The following is a 24957-nucleotide window of genomic DNA, read 5'->3' as shown; positions in this document are numbered from 1 at the left end:
TTTTTCAGTGATGCCAGGTTGAGGTAGGGTTTCTGTCACTTTCAACCAAAAGCATTCTAAGGTTCATATCTGGTTATACAGGTTTTTTTTAACACTGACTAGCCACATTGCAAATGTGTAACGTTGCATCAGAGGTGAGGAATGACAGGTAAGTAGGAGGACTAATGGAAAGCATCCCATCCATCACTTCCACAGTGATGGTTTTAAAACATCTTTGTTTTACATTCTTGGACTTTGCACCTTCATCTGGAAGCTGGGTGGGCTTGTGACTGTGTTGACAAATAGAGTATGGCAGATGTGATGCTCTGTGACGTCGAGGTCATAAATAACTATGAAGCTGCTGCCTAATTCTCCTGGAGCTTTGCTGTCTATATTCCCTCTTTGAGGGTATCGCCTATGGTAACCGCTGTACTATGCTTGCAGAGGCCCAAGTCACGTGGAGGGTCTTATTTAGGTTCTCTAGTTAACAGCTTCAGCAGAGCCCAGCTTTTGAGCCATCCTAGCCCAGGTGTTAGAATGAGTGCAGAAGCCTGTATTTCCCAGTTATTTAAGGGACAGCAGCCATTCTGCTTTCCAAATGACATTCCAGATATCTTGGAGCGGGGACAAACACCCCCACCTGCCCTGTCTGAATACCTAACCTACAGAAACTGTGAGCACAAATAAAATGATTACCATATCCATCAGTAAACATGGAATGATTACCTAGTAATAAATTACCAAATCAACTATAGTAAGGGAAAGAAAAACTTGGAAGGGACTGCATTTCTAAGTATGATAAAATGAACACATGAAAAACAATGCTTTTATAGGCCACTCTGGTTAGTACTACATTCTGTAACATTATATCTTTTCTATAATTTATTCTGAAATAATTACAGTTAACTATACTAGCAAGAAAACAAATGCAATTAGCCAAAAGCCAATGAGATGTCTTAAAATTGGAAATTATGTTTTGGGGGGCTATAAAATCCTGAAAATTATGAAGAAAAAGCCCCACTGAAACCATCTTTCCTTGAATTGCATTTTTAATTTACAATTTATTAAAAAAACAATATTAGAAATCAAATATCAAATCCCCAACATGATCAGAACTGAAAAATATTTTTGGCCTACATACTTTCATTGTTTCATCTTAAGTGAATTTCAAGGTTGCATCACCCACAGCAAAGAAAAAGACACACTTCAAAACTAATTGTTAAAATATATTAAAAGTAAATGTGTTAACAATTCTTTTAGAATTTCCACACTCACTATTGCACATTGAAGGTCATGGGACTTGGTGTGTAGGGAGAATATTATAACACATTCACATTTTCCTATTTTCTTTTTTCCAAAGAAATCATTCATGATTTAATTTCAGAATCTCTGAGCAATCTAGAGTCATGTTGAAGGCTGGGAGACAGACTGTAGGCAGGTGATATTCAAAAATTTAAGTTCTGCTTTCCTCTAGACACAGAGATATTTTTATTAATGAAAATCAGAAAATGTGAGTACGAAAAGGGTCTTTATGTGAATAAATCCTCAGGTCAGTCTTCCTGAGAAGACTAGTTGCACTGCTTGGATTATTTTTTGCCTACTTTCAAGTGGCCTGGGTCTTTAGCACTGAGAAGCATTGGATGGTCACCTTTTTTCCTTCCAACTCAATTTCCCAGTTCCCCACATTTCAGAGCAACAGTAAGAAAAAGCCTGTTGAGAGCACACACGACACACAAACATCTGAAGACCAAAGCAAGAATAGATGTCTCAAAGCTTAGGACTGAGAGGGAAGCAGCTTTGGGGGTAATTTCAGCACCCCAGCTCTCTGCCCATGTAGGAGTCAGGCCACGCCCTCTTAAATATACCAAGGCCAAATGGGAGCCCAGAGAGGCAGACACATAACATGGCCTTCTCCACAAAAGAAGGGTTCACCTCTTCCATGGCCCTTCTTTTTCTGATAATGAAGAAGGAACTGACTCCAAAACCGTCAGAACAGAGGAAAAAGAAAAGAGAAGGTAGCTGAGAAGAATGTGCTTTTCTCCAATGGTCTCTGAATTGTCTCTTTAGGTTCCTAGAGGCAAGTAAGAATGAGATATTGAAACAGACTCACTGACTTAGAGAAAGAACTCAGTGTTACCAGAGCAGGAAGCAGGGAGGGGAGGGACAGACTGGGAGTTCGGTATTGACATATCACACTAGTATATTTAAAGTAGATAACCAACAAGGAACTACTGTATAGCACAGGGGACACTGCTCAGTATTCTGTAGTAAACTAAATAGGGAAATAATTTGAAAAAGAATAGGCATGTGTATATGTATAACTGAATCACTTTGCTGATACCTGAAACTAACACAACGTTGCTAATCAACTATGCTTCAATAGAAAATAAAAATTTTAAAAAGTATGAACCTTGACTGTTTCATACTATATAGAAAAAAAATAAAATAAATAACTCCTGAGGTTTTTAAAAAGTCATAAATGAGGTAAAACAGAAGAAGACAATTTTGGAAATGAGGCTGCTTTGCAAGGCTCTAAAATGAAAAAAGGTAATAAGAGTATAAGGCCTTCCTTTTTTTCCTTTCATATAGCTCCTTTTTGGCTTGAAGTGACCTCTAGTTTGACAATCTAGGATTCTCATGTATTTATAATTTATTGACAGTAACAAAATATTAATCTATGCATGTTGCCATAGTTCCCTTTTCTGATGTGCCTGATAAAGATAATTTTATCTTTGAGTCTTTGATTCGTAACCCCTACCTGGCTTCAAAGAAGAGTTGTGCTTTATCTAGAGTTGTATTCTGAAAAACTGGAAGCATGAAGAAAGAAAGGTAGTCAGGAAGGTGAACTGGAATGCAACAAAGGCCCCTGCACTCCTGGTTCTTGGAGAGGTGAAATGGTACGTAGATAGTGAAAGTTTGGGAGAGTGATTTCTCAATAGATGAGTGATTTACACATGTGGAAAAAAGCATTTCAAAAGTAAAATAAGTTGCTGTCTCCTCTGATGTTTAATTGAAAGTTGGAACTAATTTTTACTAATCTTTATTTGTTGGGCACTTTACAGGATGTGGACTTCCTTTGTAGCTCAGTTGGTAAAGAATCTGCCTGCAGTGCAGGAGACCCAGGTTTGATTTCTGGGTTGGGAAGATCCCCTGGAGAAGAAAATGGCAACCCACTCCAGTATTCTTGACTGGAGAATCCCATGGACAGAGGAGCCTGGTGGCCTACAGTCCATGGGGCCTCAGAGTTGGACACGACTGACCATACATGCGTGCATGCACACACTTAGATTAGGGTTGGCAAACTATGGCTTGCAGGCTGCTGCTGCTAAGTTACTTCAGTCATGTCCGACTCTGTGCGACCCTATAGATGGCAGCCCACCAGGCTCCCCTGTCCCTGGGATTCTCCAGGCAAGAACACTGGAGTGGGTTGCTATTTCCTTCTCCAATGCATCAAAGTGAAAAGTGAAAGTGAAGTCGCTCAGTCATGTCCGACTCTTTGTGACCCCATGGACTGCAGCTTACTAGGCTCCTCCATCCATGGATTTCTCCACACAAGAGTACTGGAGTGGGTTGCCACTGCCTTCTCCAATGGCTTGCAGGCTACACCCAGCCAATTCTGTGTTTCCATAAATACAGTTTCATTAGAATTCAGCCAAGTTCACTAATTTACATATTGTTAATGGCTTATTTTGCACTTCAATGGCAGAGTCCAGGAGTTGTGACAGATCACATGGCCTGAAAAATCTGAATTATTTATCTCCTGATCCTTTACATAAAATGAATGCTTGCTGGGCAACAGATCCTAAAATTTTTGGTGTGATCAACTGAAGTTCAAAATCATTTGACCATACAATTCTTTCCTTGCCCAACAATTATTAGTAGAAAGAGTATTCTCTGGAATACTTTAGATTACTTCCAAGATTCAATTATTCCCTGATTCTTCAAAACATTTGTTGTTGGTCACTTGCCAAATTATGCCTGACTCTTTGTGACCCCATGGACTGCAGCAGCACACCAGGCCTTCTTGTCCCTTACCATCTTTAAAACATCCAACTAAACAAATGACCCAACCTATCCCACTCACTCATTCATCATTCAACAAATATTTTTAGAGTATAAGCTATGTGCCAGACAATATTTTTGGTTATTGGGAAATAAAGTCAACAAATAGACAAGGAGCCTTGTCCTCACGAAGCTTATGTTCTAATGACGAGCTATAGCCAAGCAAGATACTTGACATATTGTATACTAGATAGTGACAGATGTTAGAACATAGACAGAAAAATAGAGCAAGAAGGGGACCAGGGCATTAGAGATCGCGATTGTCAAGAGGGTGGTCAAGAAAGGCCTTACTGAGAAAGTGACATTTGGAGAAAGACTTAAAGGAGGTAAGTGTTTTATACGGTGGGAAACATAGAAGGCAGAGGAAACAGCCAAGGGAAAAATTCCTAAGAAACAGCTAGAGGTCTGTGTGTGGCAGATTGAAGCAAGTGATGGAGGGAGGGAAAGACAAAGAGAGGGAAGGAGAGAGAGAGATAGGAGAGTAGAATCATAAGATCAGAGGCTTTGCCAGATTATGGGGAGCTTTGTAAGAATTTAGAGACACTGTAAGAATTTAGATTGTTACTTTGCAATAAAAAACAGGGGCTGCTGGATTGCTTTAAAGAGAGAGACGATCAGAGTTTCATCTTTAAAAGGTCACTGTGGCTGCTGTGATTAAAAAAAGACTACGGAATGAGGTGGAGAGAGGAAACAAAGAACCTGAGAAGGCTTTTGCCATCATCTGGAAGCAAGAAGAACACGGATTCGCACATAGGCATAGCAAAACAGGTGGAGCGAGCTGGTCACACATGTTGAAAATAGAGCCAATGACATTTTCTGAGGGGCTGAAAACGTGGTGTGAATAAAAGAGGAGTCAAGGGTGACTCTCATTATTTTCCAAAACAACAAAAAGTTAGAAATGATAAAAACTGAAATGGGGAAGACAGGAATAAATTTTTAAGGGCACATAAGGAACAAAGTTTAAGGTGTTGAACAGGATGTATGATCTCAGGGAAGATAAATGGGCTGGGGATGCAGGTATGTGTGTCCATTAGTTGCTTAGTCATGTCCAACTTTAAGTGACCCCAGGAACTGTAGCCCGCCAGGCTCCAGGCAAGAATACTGGAGTGGGTTGCCATTTCCTTCTCCAGGGGATCTTCCCAACCCAGGGACTGAACTCAGGTCTCCTTCACTGCAGATGGAGCATATGGAGGTGGATAAAGAAAGGATGGTATTTAAAGCAATGAGGCTGTTCAACGAGGGAACAGAGTGGACATCTGTGGACTGAATGCTGGTACCCTCAGCATTTAGAGGTCAGAAAGGTAAGTGGAATCAATAATGGAGGGTGATACACAGCAGCCAGGGGACAAGAGTAATCACAGAAAAGTAGGGGGCTGGCCCGGAAGACCAGTGAGGAAAGAGGGAAAAAACAGTCATGTCAAACCTATTACTAGATCACGGAGGATGAGGACAGAGCAGAGTGCTGGCTTTAAGAGACAGACATACTGACAAGACCAGTTCCAGTGAAGTGATGTGGACCAAAGACTGACTAGAGTTGTTTTAGCAGAACCGTGAGAGGAGAAAAATTGAGACAGCAATCTTTGAATTGCATTTTTGCCTGCTTGGGGGAACATTTTCAACATTCAGGAAGCCCTTCATTATAACACAATTTTCCCATGTACTGCCAAACCCTTTTCCTCATCTTTTTATATGTCTATGCAATGCCAAACATATGGATAATATGTGAAAAATTCCTCAGCCATCTGAATGTTTCCAAATACACATAAGTTCGAAATAAAAGGCAAAATATTTGGATGACTAACTAGATATATCTGGATGTCTACATAGTATCAAAGTTGAGATGTCTGAAAAACAGAAATTATTACTAAATAAATTACATAATAGTAATTTATAGTTCCTATTGGAAGGATTATCATGTGTTAAGAAAATTCTTGAATCTTCTGCCATTTTATATCCTTAAGTTATTAGAAATGCGAAAACAGCCTGTAGTATTCAGATTATTCGTTGTGCTTAGGAAACTGAGACACATTAATTCAACTTGACACAATAAATCAAGATCATCTCACACTGAACAGAATCATGATTACAGCTGAGTTGTTTTATGTACACATTTCACTTAGGTCAAAAAGTGTTTGTTAAACACAAATAAATAAAAGATACTACAGTTTTACTATTCTGAAAATGTTCACTTCCAACTACATTCATGGCAAGAGTATTAATGAAATGCAAAACACAGATTTACACTTTGATAAACGTGTAACATCTTACAAATCTAAGCTGCTGCTACTGCTGCTAAGTCACTTCAGTCGTGTCCGACTCTGTGTGACCCCATAGACGGCAGCTCACCAGGCTCCCCCGTCCCTGGGATTCTCCAGGCAAGAACACTGCAGTGGGTTGCCATTTCCTTCTCCAACAAATCTAAGCTAGTGGGTCTCAAATCTTGGGCTTCCCTGGTGGCTAAGGTGGTAAAGAATCTGCCTGCAATGCAAGAGACTTGGGTTTGATCCCTGGATTGAGAAGATCCCCTGGAGGAGGGCATGGCAACCCACTCCAGTATTCTTGCCTGGAGAATCCCATGGACAGAGGAGCCTGGTGGGCTAGAGTCCATGGGGTTGCAAAGAACCAGACATGACTGAATGATTAACACACACATACACACACTCAAATCTCATTGTTCAATACAGAGGGGGCTTGTTAAAACACAAAATGCTGACCCCACAACCCCATACGGATTTGTTTGCAATGATTCTTTCATGGATGAAGTGAGGAGAGGCGCTGAGCGGCAAAGGGTAGACTGTGCTGGTCCGCACTGATTTCCATTCGGCTGTTAACAGCAGGTAGCCTCATTTCCCAGGCTACTTCCTGTCCTTTGATTCATAATCAAGTTAGGGTAATGAGGACTGGAGGGAGATTAGGTAGGAGAAAGGAGCCAGAAACTAGTGTATTTCTCTCTCCACCTGTTTCTCTTGCTGCCTCTGGGACTGGTCGTGGCTGCTCCATGACTCCAGCTCTCACACAGCACCTTCTCTGTCCACGGTCCCACCTTCTACTGGACAGTCCCCACCAAGAACCTAGATGGAGGTGGGGAAAGGCAATTTTTCTGCTCTGGGGCCAGCCGACCGAGGTCTCTTCAGGACCTGGGTTAGTGACTGCTAGATTCCTGCTATTGCTAAATGCTGGGTGGCTACATCACCCTGGTTCATTTCTCCTCAGTTTCTTCATGTTTATCTCCAATCTTCCACAGTAAATTCCTAAAATGCTCATTTGCATGACTGGGCTCTGACTAATATGGCTACTAAGAATTTTGCATTATTTTTCAGGTTACCACAGGACAGCCTGGGCTAGCATATCCTATCAAATTCAGACACCGGTCTAACCATCCGCAGGTTAGTCATACCCTGATCTCACCCTCAAAGTCTACAGACAATGGGAAGGAAGCCAAGATGAAAGAGACACTCAGAAAAGAGAGAAAGGTGATGGGGTGAGGGTCTGACAGTGCCTGCTGTCACCCACAGCCGAAACTTAGTTGACAGAACTAAACAGCAGCCTCTGATGTCACTGTTCTGGGAATGCTATGAGTCTATCCTTGTGTTCAGAAAGCGTCTCTCTACATAAATGTGAACCTTTCAGAGCAAGTCTAGTATTACCAGGTGTGGGAAGAAAGGTAATAATTTAGAAATTTACTTTGAAAGCTGCAAAATAGTTAACCTGTATCAGAAAGTTCTTTCACTCAGTAAAAACAATCAAGATTGTTGACTTTTAGTTAGGGGTGTGGGTGTGTGGGTGTGTGTGTGGGTGTGTGTGTGGGTGTGTGTGTGCAATTGTTGCATGTGTTTGTTAACCCCTTCTGAGATATTTGCTTTACTTCATTTCCTTACTTTATAAATTCAAGTCACTTGCAAAGGCTGCGAAGGACTGGAGTACTGTGCTCAGTTGGGTCTGACTTTTTGCGACCCTGTGACTATAACCTGCCAGGCTCCTCTGTTCATGAGGTTTTTCAGGCAAGAAAATGAGTGGGTTGCCATTTCTTTCTCCAGGGCATCTTCCCAACCCAGGGATCAAACCCGCATCTCCCATGCCTCCTGAATTGTAGGCAGATTCTTTACCAAGGAGCCATTGGGGAAGCCCAAGGACTGGAGGCCAGGCTCAATTTAGGTGGTAGTCTAAGGGCAGAGAGCTCTGAAGAGCAGGGACAAGAAACACCCACCATCGCTTATTCTACGAAGCGAAGGCAACGTGTTCCAACTCATAGTGACAGCAAGGCATGTTGTATGCATCAATATACGTGGGTTCCAATTGTAAGCAGTAAGTGGATGAATATTCAGAGACAGCTTTCTTTGTTTATGGAGCACTGCCCGTCAACCCAGCACACAGAGCTGATGCTGTCAGCATTGATTTCATCACACACTTTCTGGTCTGCAACAGAGCTCATAAAATAACCACTAACTGAAGAAAACAGCCATTTAAGCAGCCTTAATTTTCACTGATAAACAGAGCAAATGTGGTACAACTCTTCTCTCCGATACATGTTCAGTATTCCAAGAACTGACTTATATGTGGCTCCTTGACTTTATCCATTTGTAACACAAGATACCCTGTTAGCCTGATGACAGGGACTTCTCACCACACTCCCTGGCTTCCAACAGTGTGGAGACTCCAACAGGGTGACAGGCTAAAGACATCTGCCAAGACCTAGGGCTGATTTCTTCCAGGGCACAATATGTGCTGTAAACGTTGTAGTTAGTTCTTTTTCAGCAATAATCTGAAGTGTATCCATTTGTAAACTCATTTCACACAAAGTACAATTACGAATGATATCTTAGTGGTTCCAGTCTTTTCATTTCTTCTAGAAACAAAATCCAATATTATCATTCAGGAAATGATTACCACATATTTGTTCTAGAAAAATTATCTTGATTTACTAAAGAGATGTGTGAAGTTTGAAAAACTGGTTAAATTTTCAACGACAGTATTTTCTATTTTTAAAGATATTTTTCTTGATGTGGACCATTTTTAAAGTCTGTATTGAATTTGTTACAATATTGCTTCTTTGTTACGTTTTGATTTTTTGACCCCAAGGCATGTGGGATCTTAACTCCCCAACTAGGGATCGAACCCGCACTCTCTGCTTTGAAGGCTGTCTTAACCACTGGACTGCCACAGAAGTCCCTCAATGGCAGTACTTTAAAAAGACAAAGTATGAGATGTTAAGGGGTGAGCTGATTCATTTTCTGATCTAACAAAAGCCACTTATAGATATTTAACACTGTATTCACAGTCAAGTTTTTCTTTTTCATTTATTTCTGGGAAATCCTCTCATTTGAAAGTTTTTCTTGTCCCAGTGGAGTCCTATTACTTTTTTTCTTTTAATATGTCACATTATTTTGAGTTTTAATATCTATAATAATTTTCTTTCTAATTTTATCCTTAACTGAACAGCTTTGCTCCTTTAAGTGAGAGGTAAGATAAATTGAAAAACTAAAAACAAAAAAATGTTAACTGAAAATATAAATTCAAAGGAACAAAAATCAGTAAACTGCACCTTGTTAACTAAATCTTAGCTCAGCAAAAGTGAGCATTGGAATGTGTGGCGTTCATGCACAGCTTTTATGAATTATAGTTAAATAATTAACTATAGATTATTTAAAAGAGCTCGACAAGATAACAAGGAAAACCATGATTGATCTGATTTTGAAAGTTAGTATGGTGGATGTGTGGAGAAGGAAATGGCAACCCACTCCAGTATTCTTGCCTATACAATCCCATATACAGACAAGCCTGGTGGGCTGCTGTCCATAGGATCGCACAGAGTCGAACACAACTGAAGCGACTTAGCATGCATGCATGCATTGGAGAAGGAAATGGCAACCCACTCCAGGATTCTTGCTTGGAGAATCCCAGGGACAGGGGAGCCTGATGGGCTGCCATCTATGGGGTCGCACAGAGTCGGACACGATTGAAGTGACTTAGCAGTAGCAGCAGTATGGTGGATGTAAACAAAATCCTTTTTTCTCTGACGCCATCAAAGGACCATGGCAGACCTGATGACGTTGGTGGACCAGAAGGGGTATAAAGACCAAACCAGAACTGCTCTTTGGACTCCTTTCAAACCATTTATACTCAGAACATCAAACTTAAAGAATTATCTGTGACCTTTGGTTAGAATTCTTCAGGTGGTAAAAGGCTTCAGCCAGGCAGGGCAGTTTCTTTTTCTAAAAACCAGAATACTACTCTTTCCCTTTCAATGAGGGCTCTGACTTTGCATGCTATGGGAGGCCTGTCCTCTGCTCTCTCTCAGGGCCCTTTGCAGGCATTCTGGTCAGTTCCAGAGGAGGCCTCAGCAATGTACCCCTCTATAGACCTCCAGGTAGGGTGGTCAAGAGCATGTGTTTACCTACTTACCCTCGGCAATTCTATCTGTCCTTTATAATTTCTGTTTCTCTTAGGAAACTAAATCAAAGAGAAAAAAAAGAAAGAGAAACCTCACTCAATTCTCACTTTTCTTACTTTTTCATTTCTCTACTTTGCATTCATTTTAAGTTTCCTAAGGGTGGCTTTTATTCTGTTTCTTTACTTGTACATCATGAGTTCTCTGCCTGAATGTTTGTGATGTGGTTTCAACCCATGCTTTTATTAAAACAATTCCATCAAATATCATCAAATACTCTTAACCACCAAATCCAAAAGCTACTCCTTAATCCTCATTCTTCTTCATTCAACAACACATTCTTATTCTATTTTTGAAGTTATTTATTTATTCACTTATTTGGCTACACAGGGTCTTAGTTTCAGTATATGCGATCTGTTGTTGTAGCACATGGGCTTCTCTCTAGCTGTGATGCATGGGCTCAGTAACTGTCGCTACTGAGGGATCTTAGTTCCTCGACCAGGGATGGAACCTGTGTCCCTTGCACTGCAAGGCAGATGTCTTAACCACTGGGCCACCAGGGAAGTCCCCACAATTGTTATTCTTGCTCACCTTCTCCTAGTTGATATTCTTTTCATTTTGCTACAGTGACACTCGATGACCCTGAATCTAAACATTTCTCCATTTTGTTGTGGGGTCCTAAGTCCACCTTTCCCTATATTACAGAGAATCTTCTCCTATCATGTATGTTTTCGCATTTCCGACATGGAATACGTAGAAAGTTATTTAAACAATTCCTCTAAAATTAACTATCCATAAAATATTAGTACTATAGTCCGTGGGGTCACAAGGAGTTGGGCACAACTTAAGGACTGAACAATAACAATCCTATTCTCTTATTTCTGAAGATGGAAAGAATGAAAAGCACTTTTCTTTTTCCCCATGCAGAAGTAAAATCTGTGGCAATTCACAACCACACCATGCATGCCAGAAAAGATCAAAGAGAAACTAACGCCTTTTGGACAACAAAAGCAACAAAAACAAAAGTAAGTTATTCACAGAAAGGATCAATACTAAAAAAGAGCAACTAGTATTCTTGGATGGAGAAGGCAATGGCAAGCCACTCCAGTACTCTTGCCTAGAAAATCCCATGGATGGAGTAGCCTGGTAGGCTGCAGTCCGTGGGGTCGCTAAGGGTCAGACACGACTGAGTGACTTCACTTTCACTTTTCACTTTCACACATTGGAGAAGGAAATGGCAGCCCACTCCAGTGTTCTTGCCTGGAGAATCCCAGGGACGGGGGAGCCTGATGGGCTGCCGTCTATGGGGTCACACAGAGTCGGACACGACTGAAGTGACTTAGCAGCAGCAGTAGCAGCAGTATTCTGGGAAGAGGGCTTCCCTGGTAGCTCAGACGGTAAAGAATCTGCCTGCAGTGTGAGGGAGGCCTGGGTTCGATCCCTGGGTTGGGAAGATCCCCTGGAGGAGAGCATGGTAGCCCACTCCAGTATTCTTGCCTGGAGAATCCCATGGACAGAGGACCCTGGTGGGCTACAGTCCACGGGGTAGCAAAGATTCAGACAAAACTAACAAAGAGATTTAGAGTTAAGGTACATGATTCCTTGATCATGTCGAGTCTTGAAAGTGTAAGCTACTAGGGGCAGAGCCTTTCATTTTTCACCATCCATAGCAACAGGCACAGAGTCTTACACAAGATATGGTCTCTATCAATGTCTGCTAAATTGAATGGGAGGCTTACAGCAACCACAGCCAAAAAAATACAGGATGAAATATAACAACAACATTTTACTTACCCTCATCACCAATCTAAGGGTTTTTTCTAAAAAATATTTTGTGCAATTGTTACGCTCCAGTTGATGAAATATTATATGTAAGACAGGGATATCAAATACTGTGGAGGTAGCTGACATCAGCTCACTAAAGGCCCTGCCTGATCCCCCTTCTAAGCTCACAAGCTAGAACAGCCTACCCTTAAAGCACTCACACAGGGACCAATAAATGGCAGCACTCCAATAGAACTGCATGAAAATATCCTTCTCCTTTGCTTTGGAAAAAAGACAAGAGAAGGGCATTATTATCAGAGAGAGAAATGAGAGATTGGAGATTACAAATTGACACTTGGTCAGTCCTCATTTAAAGGGAAAAGAAAGCATTTCATCTGCTCCTTCCGTGAAACTCAGGGGCCTCAAATCATGTGAGATGAGATGGTTACTCTAAATCATTGAGCAGATTGTGCCAGCGATTTACAGCAGTACTTTATTTTATTTTGCTAACCCACCACTTAAGTGTCTTAATGCTTTTGGTAGGGTATGAAAGGGGCCTTGAAAGGTTTCTGAGCTCATCAAACCCATCTGGAAGATCAGAGCTAGAGAGAGAGAAACACTCATACCTACCCCATGGGAGTTTCCCTAGTTGATCAAAGGGGCCAGTGAATATCACAGGCAGGGCCTGAGGGGAAGTAGCTCCTGATGATTTACTGTGCCTTAGAGTCTAGGCGGCAAGAACAACTGTCTGAAAGCTGCATCACTAAGCCAGGGAAATGGGAAGGGAGAAATCCACAACACAAGGTACCCAGACAGAGCACAGACCTCTCAGCCATCAACACCTCTGTCTGACACCAACGAAAGATAAATATATATATATACGCACACACATTTATACATATATCTATATACATATATATGTACACAAATGTCTATACACATATACAAATATATATATTCCATTAGTGGAATACTTGGTAGGTTGGAATGGCCTCTCTCTCAGCAGATTCATGGGATCTAGAGCTGGGAAGTGCCTGTTACAGAGGAGGCAGCCAAGAATGGGTGATTCCTTTCCTGTAAATTTTTGCTGAAACGTCTGTTGGAGCAAGAAATATACATATATATGTGAAAACATACATATACGTCTAAATGTACATCTATCAGATCAGATCAGATCAGATCAGTCGCTCAGTTGTGTCCGACTCTCCGCGACCCCATGAATCACAGCACGCCAGGCCTCCCTGTCCATCTATACAGACACGTATATGTACAGTTCTAGATCCCATGAATCTGCTGAGAGAGACAGACAGACAGAATAGAGAGAGAGGCTGTTCCAAAGTACCAAGCCTTTCACTAACGATCCTTCTGCAGATACAAGGAAGATGGAGTTGGAGGATAGTAATTCTTGAATTTGATTATTTCTTCCAAATGAATTTGAGATTTTCAAATAGATTAGTCTATAAATCACCAAACTACACCAAACACACTGAAAGGAAATGGAGTTCTGTTGTCTGGCAACTTTAATTTTACTCCCCTAATAACTCCTAAGGGGTGTGTGTCACATCAGTACAGCTGAGAGGACTATTAGGACAAAAGGATTCTGCATGTGTAGATGGCTGAATTGAGACTATCAATTGAACCTACTACATATTTAACAGACTTGGAGAATATCTGGGGAAGAATCAATGTTTTAGACCACAAAACTTAAGTATAAGAAAAGTAAAAGGATGGTACCTGCTTGATTGAAAGTGAAAACATACACTAAAATGACTTATTCATTAACTCCTGATAATGCAAAACTAGGGGACATCCCTAAATTAAAAAAAAAAAAAAACAACGTCTTTTGGGATAAAAAGGAAAGTTTTTATTTACTAATAGAATTTAACTAGTTCATAAATAATAAAAAAACAGGATAAGTAAATTGATGGATAAGATATCCAAAATGGATGAATAAGTGAAAGTAATATGGTTAGAGGTTAACTTATCCTTTTACCACTACTACAAATTATCCCTTGATTTCACTATGAAAGAAAAATAGTAGATTATATGGATTAGGTACATGATCCCACATGGAAATTTTTTTTTCTCCTTAACAAATAGCCTAACCTTTATTCCCACTTTTAATAAAACTTTTTGGTTCTTCCTTGAATGGAGTGCAATCCAGTGACGCTTTGGGTTACAATATTTCTGCATAAGGAATAATCCTATATATGTCAGTATAATTTCATAGATATGGTTCAGACTTTTGTTATGAAAAATAACCACAGTCACGTCACACCTTCATTCTGCATCAAATCTATGTAGTGCTGTCTCAAAAATGTTTTGACATAACAGGAAACAAAATATCAGAAAAATTCAGTATGTTAAGAAAATTTATTTCAACTAATGAAATAAAACTGATTTGATGCAAAAGTCCAGCCTGTTTTCAAGGATGAGATATATTTATATGTTTCTAAAACTGTTATTTTAATTAGCAATACATTATATGATATCTCATGTTCTTCAAATTTTTAAAACTTACACTCCCATGAAGAGTTTAAATGACTTGAATGTAGGGCTTACTTTGTATCTCCTATCTGAGAAACATTTCAACAATTATTTATACATATTTCTTTTTTGGAGTGCATAATTGTTTATGTATATAGTATTGAAATCTTTCAAAGACTTTATCAACAACCTACTTTTTAATATAATGTGTGTTTAGAGTAGAGATGGTATAGCATTGGTTCTCAAACATTAGTATGCATCAGAAATCATCTGGAAGCCTTATTAAAACAGATTGCAGGGCAAGTGCAATAGATCTGCAAAGGGACCTGAGTATTTGCATTAATAACAAATTTCCAGGTGATACTGATGCTGCAGGTACAGAGATCTCACTTTGCAAGGACATAAATAGAAATCAAGTTGTTTATAAAAATTCTGGGAATTACTTCCAAACTACAAGTAATTGTGAGAGAATTATCCAGCAACATCCGACTTATAATAAACTTTCCCCATTAATTACTAAGGTAAGATAGTTTTATTTATATTATTAACCTTCCAAGTAATTTACAAATCTGAAATTCATAAGTATGCTGACTGCCAAAGAATCCCTCTGTACTTAATTTCACTTTGGCATTAAAAATATTTTATGTGAAATAAAACAGAAAAACAGCAGTAAAATTTTCTAATGATACATACATGGATATGCTTATGCCACTATAATATTCTGAAGTAAAATCACTGTGTTATAAAGAGACCTAAATACTCTGCTGCTGCTTCTGCTGCTGCTAAGTCACTTCAGTCGTGTCCGACTCTGTGCGACCCCATAGACGGCAGCCCACCAGGCTCCCCTGTCCCTGGGATTCTCCAGGCAAGAGTACTGGAGTGGCTTGCCGTTGCCTTCTCCAAATACTCTGCTACCTAAGCTATTTCAAACTGAGTATCAGCAATGGCAAGCCACTCCAGTACTCTTGCTTAGAAAATCCCATGGATGGAGGAGCCTGGTAGGCTGCAGTCCGTGGGGTCGCTATGGGTCGGACACGACTGAGCGACTTCACTTTCACTTTTCACTTTCACACATTGGAGAAGGAAATGGCAACCCACTCCAGTGTTCTTGCCTGGAGAATCCCAGGGATGGGGGAGCCTGGTGAGCTGCCGTCTATGGGGTCACACAGAGTTGGACACGACTGAAGTGACTTAGCAGCAGCAGAAGCAGCATCAGAGTATAGATCAGTGAACAAATTGCCAGCAGATAGATGACAGGCAGACTTTAATTACAGCTTTGGTAATGATATTTCCTACTTTATTAAAATCTAGTTTCTTATTGTGACTATCTAAGTATCTCAACTTATTTATGTATAGTACTTATGGAAGAGTTCCAAATACATTCTTGAATCTGTGATTTTATATTGCTCAAATACATGCTTAATTTTGTGGGGAAAAAACAAAGATGGCGGTACTGAACCATGGCCCAAAACAAAACAGAAAACAAAATGTAAAACGTATTTCTATAGGCTTATATCCCAATATGTTCATATAAATATTGCAATAAGTATGTTCAATAATTTGTGCCTTAATTTATATCACTTTTAATTACTTGTAAAATTTATGTTCTGATTTATATATATAGGAATATATATATAAACATACACACACAGATTCTGATGCTGGGAAAGATTGAAGGCAGGAGGAGAAGGGGACAACAGAGGCTGAGATGGTTGGATGGCATCACCGACTCAATGGACATGAGTTTGAGCAAGCTCCAGGAGATGGTGAAGGACGGGGAAGCCTGGCATGCTGCAGTCCATGGGGTCACCAAGAGTCAGACATGACTGAGCGACTGAAGAACACCACGCACACGTATATATGCTAGAGACATATCCGATGTAGACTATAAGTCAGAAACCTAAATCTGTATTAAAGTCTTTTACGTAGTTAAGAATTCTACAAAATTTCTGTTGGATTCAATTGAGATTTCTAATTATGAATTCCTTATTTTTAAGTTCGGGCACTTTCCCAGGGCACTGACATGAATGTCCTAATATGAGCAGCAGGACACACTTGAATGCAATCAGAACAACGAGGCAGGTGTCTGCGAGGCCACCTTGGCAATCAGTCTCTTTGGCGCAAACAATTTCAAAATCACTCTCACATTCTTACCCTGTGCTTTTTTCTTCCATTGCCCTTTATGTCTGTCCTCTCCCAAAGAATTATTAATCAAGAAATTATTGTTGTGGGCTTTTTTTTTTTTTTGGTAACTTGCATACTTACAATCAGGAGGCATCTTTTCCATAAATACTGTGTAATACTCTTTAAGGAGTTCAAAATTTTCCTGATTAATACTTTCTTGCAAAGAGACATCTCCAAACCTAAATACAGATAAAAGAGAATAATTATGGTTTATAAAACAGGACCCCAAAGTAATTTTTTTATCTTTCTTTTTTAAATAGATGGTAACAGTTTTGTAAGGGAGGAATCTGTTTTTTGAAACAAAATTGCATAATGGTGATCTCTAACATATTCCAGTTTCCACTGGCCCTGATTCCACCAATCATTTTTGACATACCAAAGTATTCTTATAATCATCATATGTGAACCTGAATGAAATAAATCTAAAACACTAACCCCATGCCTCTGCATAACTGACACTCTGTCCAAGTTAGTTTCTCCATCTCTGCAGGGCTGTATCTCTAAAGACACAAAAACTCTTCCCTCTCTTTCTATCCCTCCAATCTTCCTCTTCACCAATCTTCCTCTCTTGAGGAGAGGTCCAGAAGGCCAGGACCAGATACTGAACTGCATATAGCCTTAAGCACACTGCTGCAGGCACACGTAGGGCCCTCCACTCTCCCAGGGACTAGCTCACTTCTGTGAACTATTTTTTTCTGTCCACACAATGAAGGATGCCAGCCTCTGCACTGGTGCTCTTCTGCTACCTTCTCAAGAGGACTATAAATGTAGTGGTTTTTTAGTTTAGTTAAAAAAACAACAGTAAAGGATTAAAACATTCGTACCAATCATGGCAAAGAACACACTAGCTAACTATGGGGGTAGGAGATATATGGAGAAGGCAATGGCAACCCACTCCAGTATGCTTGCCTGGAGAAGCCCAGGGATGGAGAAGCCTGGTGGGCTTCTGTTTATGGGGTCGCACAGAGTCGGACACTACTGAAGCGACTTATCAGCAGCATCAGGAGATACACAGAGACTAAATTATAGATAAGGAAGCATTTTAAATACTCTCTAAAAGTTTAGATTTGGGGAGCTTTTTCAGCCAGGCTTTACAGCAAGACAGTAACTTCTTTCTGTAAGAAGTTTTAGAGAATCTTTTAAAAATGTATTCTGTGGACCTTAACTCTTATCTGTTTTGGATAATCTCTACACGTGAACCATATGAGATGCTAAAGTTAATTCTTTTATCTGCTAAAAAATGGTTTGTTACAATTACTTATGACATCACATAAAATCATCTATCATTTAACTGAGTAAACTATTATGAAAGGATGTGTTGTCATCCTCCAATAACAATTATTTTAGTAAATAAAACAAAGGAAAGGATAATATGTTTTAGGTCCAGAAAATTTTGACACAATTAGTAGAGTTTACAATGGTAAAATACCTGTGAGCATAAAACAATTCTAAAATTTGATACAAACACATAGGTATTTGGAAACATGAAGAAAGCTAACCCATGTGAATATTTTGGTATTGACACCAATATTTTCCTTATTTTTTTGCAACATTTAAATTTGATATGAGCCAGGAATCTCTTAAAACATGAATAATTCTGTCTGCTATATCAAGTAACTTAGTATGGATGAAAGGAAAGTGTCACCCATGAATCCAGTGTCTATGTACAGGAACATGTGAAATTACTCAGCATATTCATAACAATTAAAAAAAAAACACTGATCTTATATCTGAAACTTACCTCTCAGCAAGAGTTTGCTGTTCATTGATTCCAACATTAAAAAGTACTGGATACACATGGAGCAACTGTCCTTCTTTAATCTGCAGAGGCAGTGACTCAAACATTCTTGCTGGAACCTTCACCTCCACCACATAGTGTTCACTGGAGAAGGAGGCGGACAGAGAGATGCAGCACTGCTTCATTTCATTCAATGTTATTACTTTAGATTCATTGAAAAGAAACAACAAAACAGCTGGAATATCGCACTGATTCAGGTTTTGGGCTGCTGTTTGCTTATTTTCTACTATTAATTCATTTGATAATCATTTCATTCACTTCACTATTAAGTTACTTGGCATAAAGAATTGTTTACTTTGATTACTCTGAGTCGTCTTAGGAAAGGAAGAACTATTTAGTGCATGTTCATATACCATGTGCATAAGAGCTTCAGTATTTGTTTTCTTGATTTAATTATTTTAAAACCAAGTCTCCATGATAAGAAAAGCAATTAAATGATGGATTTTCGATAGAGTGAAACTAATGAACGAAATCATTTATAACATTTTTAGCATAGCCTAATTGTTATTATTGATGAACCCCCCTGTTTGTGATAGCCTGATGGAAATGCAATAGTTTTGTTCCTCAAGGTGTAACATTTGGTGATTCCTGATCATTTCTCAGCATTATCATGGGAGCATTTTTTCACTGGAAATTTCCATTAAAAATGACCCCTAATGATTAGTGTTGAAGATTTAAATTAGGATTCACAAAATAAGGTCAAGAAGAATAGCTGCTTGCATATTCCGAAATGTAGTATCTTTTGATCCAGTGTGAACTGAGCAAAGAAATGTCAAGTTTCACCTGGAATTAAGGAAAGTCCGCGTGTTTCCTGAACCACACAGGGCGCTAGTGTTATGACACATATATGGTGTAAGGAAGAACAGGAGAATTAGTGGGTCTCTATGAAAATCTTTTCAGTTTCTCTAGTATAATAATACTGATGCTTACTCTGAATCCTTGGCTGCCAGAGTTTTTCACCTCAGCTTTGAACAAGAGAAGTGGGAAATGCCATCCATCCAGTAAGCAGGGATGTTAGCACTACCCTCAGATGGATGGACACTTTATTTTTCTTTTTAAAATTGCTTTCAGTGTCCTTTACAATAGACTAATAGATGGTTGATATTTACTCATTTCAAAATTTTCTGGAATATGAGAAGATTCAATGGGTCAAGTCTGCTCTGCATTTAAAGATTGCTCTGAAGGTGAAACATTATGCATTTTATGATAGCTTTTTAAAAAACTGAGGTATAGTTGATTTACAATGTTGTGTTAGTTTAAGATGTATAGCAAAGTGATACAGTTACACGCACGCACATCTTTTCAGATTCTTTTCCATGATAGGTTCTTATAAAATATTGGATATAGTTCACTGTACTATTAAGTAGGCCCTTCTTTATTTTAAACATAGTAGTGTGTAACTGCTAATCTCATACTCCTAATTTATCCCCCCATTCTCCTTTGGTGTGGTAGCCATTCCCTTCTCCAAGGTATCTTCCCAACCCAGTGATCGAACCTGGGTCTCCTGCATTTCAGGCAGATTCTTTATCATCTGAGCCACCAGGGAAACCCCAAGAATACTGGAGTGGGAAGCCACTTGCCCTTGTGGCTCAGATGGTAAAGAATCTGCCTGAAACGCAGGAGACATGGGTTCAATTCCTGTGTTGGGAAGATCGCCTAGAGAAGGTCATGGCTACCCACTCCAGTATCCTTGCCTAGAGAACTCCATGGACAGAGGAGCCTGGTGGGCTACAGTCCATGGGGTCACAAAGAATCGAGCACAACTGAGCTACTAACACTTTCACTTTCCCCTTTAGCAACCATGTTTGTTTTCTATTTATGCTTTTTAAATAAGTACATTTGTATTATTGTTTTGATTCTGCATATAGTGATATCACACGATACTTGTCTTTGTGTGACTTGTTTCACGTAGTATGATAATCTCTAGGTCCATCTATGCTGCTGCCAATGGCATTATTTCATTCTCTTTGATGGCTGAGTCGTATTCCGTTTTGTACATATGTGTGTATATATGTATACACACACACCTCAATTTCTTTATCCATTTATCTGTCGGGGGCATGTACATTGCTTCCATGTCTTGGTTATTGTAAATAGTGCTGCAATGAACATCAGGGTGTATGAATCTTTTTGAATTACAGCTTTGGTTTTTCCCAGGAGTGGGATTGTTGGATCATATGTTAACTTTATTTTTAGGTTTTAAGAAACCTTCACACTATTTTCCAATTAACGTTCCCACCAACATTGTAGGAGGATTCCCACACACACCTCTCCAGTGTTTACTATTTTTAGTTTTTGATGATGGCCATTCTGACTGGTGTGAAGTGATACCTCTTGGCAGTTTTGATTTGCATTTCTCTAATAATTAGCAATTATGGTGAAGGACAGGGAAGCCTGGCATGCTTCAGTCCATGGGGTCGCAAAGAGCTGGATACAACTGAGTGACTGAACAACAAAATAATTAGCAATGTTGAACACCTTTTCATGTGCCTGTTGGCCAAATGTATGTCTTCTTTGGAGAAATGTCTATTTAGGTCTATTGTGCATTTTTTTTTATCAGGTTGTTTGCGAGTGTTTTATATTGAGTTGTATAAGCTGTTTGTATATTTTGGAAATTAATCCCCTGTCAGTTGCATCATTTTCTCCCATCCCATTGGTAGTCCTTTTGTTTTGTTTATGGTTTCCTTTGCTGAGTAAAGGCTTTTGAGTTTAATTAGGTCCCATTTGTTTATTTTTGCTTTATTTCCTTTGCACTCAGAGATGGATCCAGAAAAATGTTGCTGCAATTTATGTCGGAGTGTTCTGCCTGTGTTTTGTCACTCCATTAAAATATAATTGACATAAGCTCATTGTTTTAAGTATATAATTCAGAGTTTTAGCAAATTTATAGAGTTGTGCAATCACGACCATAATTCACTTTCAGAACATTTCCACTGCCTTAAAAAAATCTCCTTTGACTGTTTGCATTCAAACCCCAAACCCATAGTCAGCCCCAGGAAACAACTGATCTATTTCTATGTCTCTACATATTTTACTCTTCTGCATGTTTCATATAAAAAGAATCCTACAACATATAGCCCTTTGTGTCTGGCTTTTCTCATTTAGCATCCTTTTTAAGTCACGTGTGTCACAGCATGTGTTAGTGGCATGCTGAATAGTGTTTCTTTGTTTAGGTAGACCACATTTTGTCTGTGCATTCAAATTGATGAACACTTGATTACTTCATGATTTTGGCTACCTGTGTTCTGAAAAATGCTACTAGTTTTATGTGGACATTTCCTCTTGGGTATATACTGATGAGTCATGTAGCAATTTTAGGTTAACTTTTTAAGCAACTGCCAAATTGTTTCCAAAGTGACAGTACCACCAATAATGAATAAGGATTCCAGGTCCATGAACATGGACTGTCTTTTCATTTATTCAGTTCAGTTCAGTCACTCAGTCGTGTCCGACTCTTTGTGACCCCATGAATCACAGCACGCCAGGCCTCCCTGTCCATCACCAACTCCCGGAGTACACTCAAACTCATGTCCACAGAGTCGGTGATGCCATCCAGCCATCTCATTCTCTGTCGTCCCCTTCTCCTCCCGCCCTCAATCCTTCCCAGCATCAGAGTCTTTCCCAGTGAGTCAACTCTTCGCATGAGGTGGCCAAAGTATTGGAGTTTCAGCTTTAGCATCAGTCCTTCCAATGAATACCCAGGATTGATCTCCTTTAGAATGGACTGGTTGGATCTCCTTTCATTTATTGGATCGTATTAATTTCTCCAAGCATTATTTTGTGTGTTCTGTTTCCAATTCTTCATGAAAGTTGCTCAGTCATGTCCACTGCTTTGCAACCCCATGGACCATACAGTCAGTGCAATTCTCCAGGCTAGAATACTGGAATGAGTAGCCTTTCCCTTCTTCAGGGGATCTTCCCAACCCAGAGATTGAACCCAGGTCTCCTGCATTACAGGCAGATTTTTTACTAGCTGAGCCACAAGGGAAGCCTAAGAATACTGGGAGTGGGTAGCCTATCCCTCCTCCAGTGGATCTTCCCGACCCAGGAATCGAACCAGGGTCTCCTCCATTGCAGGCGGATTCTTTACCAACTGAGCTCCAACTCAGTTACCAACTGTGGTGTACATGCTTAGTCGTGTCCGACTCCCCGATATCCCATGGACCGCAACCCACCAGGCTCCCCTGTCCATGGGATTTTCCAGTCAAGAAGACTGGAGTGGGTTGCCCTTTCTTAGAGTGCTTTATTAAATTTAATGTGATGTAGTTATTCTATTTGATGCTATAGTGAATGGTTATCTAGTCACCACTATTTCTAACAACTTTTCAAGAGTGTGCTTTATTCTTTTTCTTCTCTGGTCCAAACCAAGTCAGCCCTCTCTGGCAGGAGAATGCCGGATTTTATGGCCTGCTTTGCCCTCACAAAACTGTGCTGACAGAGCTGGGAATGATGGGAGCAACTCGGCAAAAACACCACAAACTCCTATTAACTTATCCAATGTATACCAGTTTTTCACGAATAAGTACTTCTAAATTTGTGCACAAATTTAGTTCTTAGTCGTAAGATGGTTGCTTTAGAAAATTCTGTCCAATTATAATGTCGCTTTCTGGAGAAAAAAATTGCCAAGCTGCTCACTTTGCCATTCCAGCTTCATTCCCATCCATATGATAGCTTTCGAATTTAGATACAGTCTAAAGAACTCCCTCAGAAAAAAACATCTGCACTCTGCCTATAGCAAATGGCCTGGTAAGCTTCCGTTATACATTGTGATAAAAGTATCAGTTTCCCACTTTTGCTAATAATCTTCATAGTGATACAAGGTGGCACTGTTTTCTAGGCATGTATATGAGCAATTTTATTCCTTTTTCTTCCAATGAATGGCAAATTAAGCATTAGGCTGCAGTTGAGATATTTAATTTTAAAGGGATGTATTTTTTCTTTATATACAAGAAATAGTTACCTTTCAATCAACCATGGATTTCTGGGCATTCTTTACATAAAATTTTAAATAATTATATGTTTATTATAGAAAGAAAACAAGCTTACTTTGAATTTTTATATTTCATACCTAAGTCTCTTCATCTCTCTCTGGCACGAAAAGGGCTCTCTTGAGAAAATTCATTTTTTTTTCACTCTGATCTGAGAAAGCTTCAAATTTCAAATATCTTCATGAAGCATTTAAAAGTGCTAATGCCAGAATGGTTAAAATTTCGAGGACTTCTGACTGAAATAATTTATCCGTAGGGTGTAATTCTTCTATTGGAGGTCTATTCTACACACCATCATTTTTCTTAATTATTTGATATTTTGCCCATCATACAATGACCTTCAAAGCTATTTATTTAAAACCGTTCTTGGAAATCTCAGTCTAACAGTGAATTGTCAAAAATAATTAAGAAAAATGGTGGCATATGCCCCTGACATAGAAATGCATCTTTTCTAAAATGTTGGTGCTTTTAACAGAATTTAATATCAAGTCATTTCAAGAATTATGACACTATTAACTAAATGATTCCAGCAAAAGTAAAAACATCCAGAGCTTTAGACTAGATAGTAATAAAAAGAAAAATGTTTTTCTCATGCTTGCTATTACTTTGAATTCCTCACATTTCACGGGGGAGCATTATCCTATTTATTTCACTATAGTGCAATTTATAAACATCCATGAGACTTCTAAGAGTTTTTCAGTATCTTCCTCTGTCATGTCACCTACACTTATTTCTCATTCAAAAAAGGAAAAGAGAACAAAAGAAACATTTCCAAGCCAAATCATAATTCTCCTCGGCTCTGTTGTCAGGGGTTAGTAAAACATATCTAACAAAGCTTGGTCTTTAGGAAATGGGTACCATTTACGACCTTCCTGTTTTAAGCTCTGTTGTCAGGGGTTAATAAAAAACATCTAACAAAGCTTAGTCTTTAGGAAATGGGCACCACTTACCGCCTTCCTGTTATAACTGGCAAGACATCATTGGATGTGGCTTCAATTATTTTAAATGCAACTTTTTTCAAATCCGAAATACCAACGGCCATGTCCTCCAGCATTCCAATTTCCTCACCTAAGCAAGGGCAAAGGAACCTAGTTACAAACATACTATTTGAAAAGAATGTCACTTTGTACTCCGCCTCCCTGCTAGAATGTGTTCTAACAATTTAGTGAATGAGTTCCTGAACGCAGTGAATCCATTCTAAGGACATTTGCCTGAGTCTGAAGGTTTTCATCAGTGAAATCAGAACCATTTCAATAGACTCCAGCTGTCCATATGCCCTCTGAAGGAAGGAAGGAGGTATCCCTTTG

General features: G+C 39.3%; 1 protein-coding gene across 5 annotated transcripts in view; it reads right to left on the bottom strand.

The window, feature by feature from the left end:
* Nucleotides 1–24957, bottom strand: part of INPP4B (inositol polyphosphate-4-phosphatase type II B) — an 894316-nt gene that overhangs the window by 65880 nt on the left and 803479 nt on the right. For all 5 annotated transcript variants that reach the window (XM_088828009.1, XM_055404679.2, XM_055404683.2 and 2 more), the window contains 3 exons: nucleotides 24601–24718; nucleotides 18606–18746; nucleotides 16946–17043 (listed from right to left, as the gene is read on the bottom strand). In XM_088828009.1, the coding sequence (XP_088684135.1) occupies nucleotides 16946–17043; nucleotides 18606–18746; nucleotides 24601–24718 (357 nt within the window). The remainder of the gene's footprint in view (nucleotides 1–16945; nucleotides 17044–18605; nucleotides 18747–24600; nucleotides 24719–24957) is intronic.

Source organism: Moschus berezovskii, chromosome 19, assembly GCF_049115385.1.
Source record: "Moschus berezovskii isolate FMDL1 chromosome 19, NW_MosBer_1.0, whole genome shotgun sequence".
Classification (NCBI taxonomy): domain Eukaryota; kingdom Metazoa; phylum Chordata; class Mammalia; order Artiodactyla; family Moschidae; genus Moschus; species Moschus berezovskii.
This window is presented reverse-complemented; position numbering and strand designations above follow the sequence as displayed.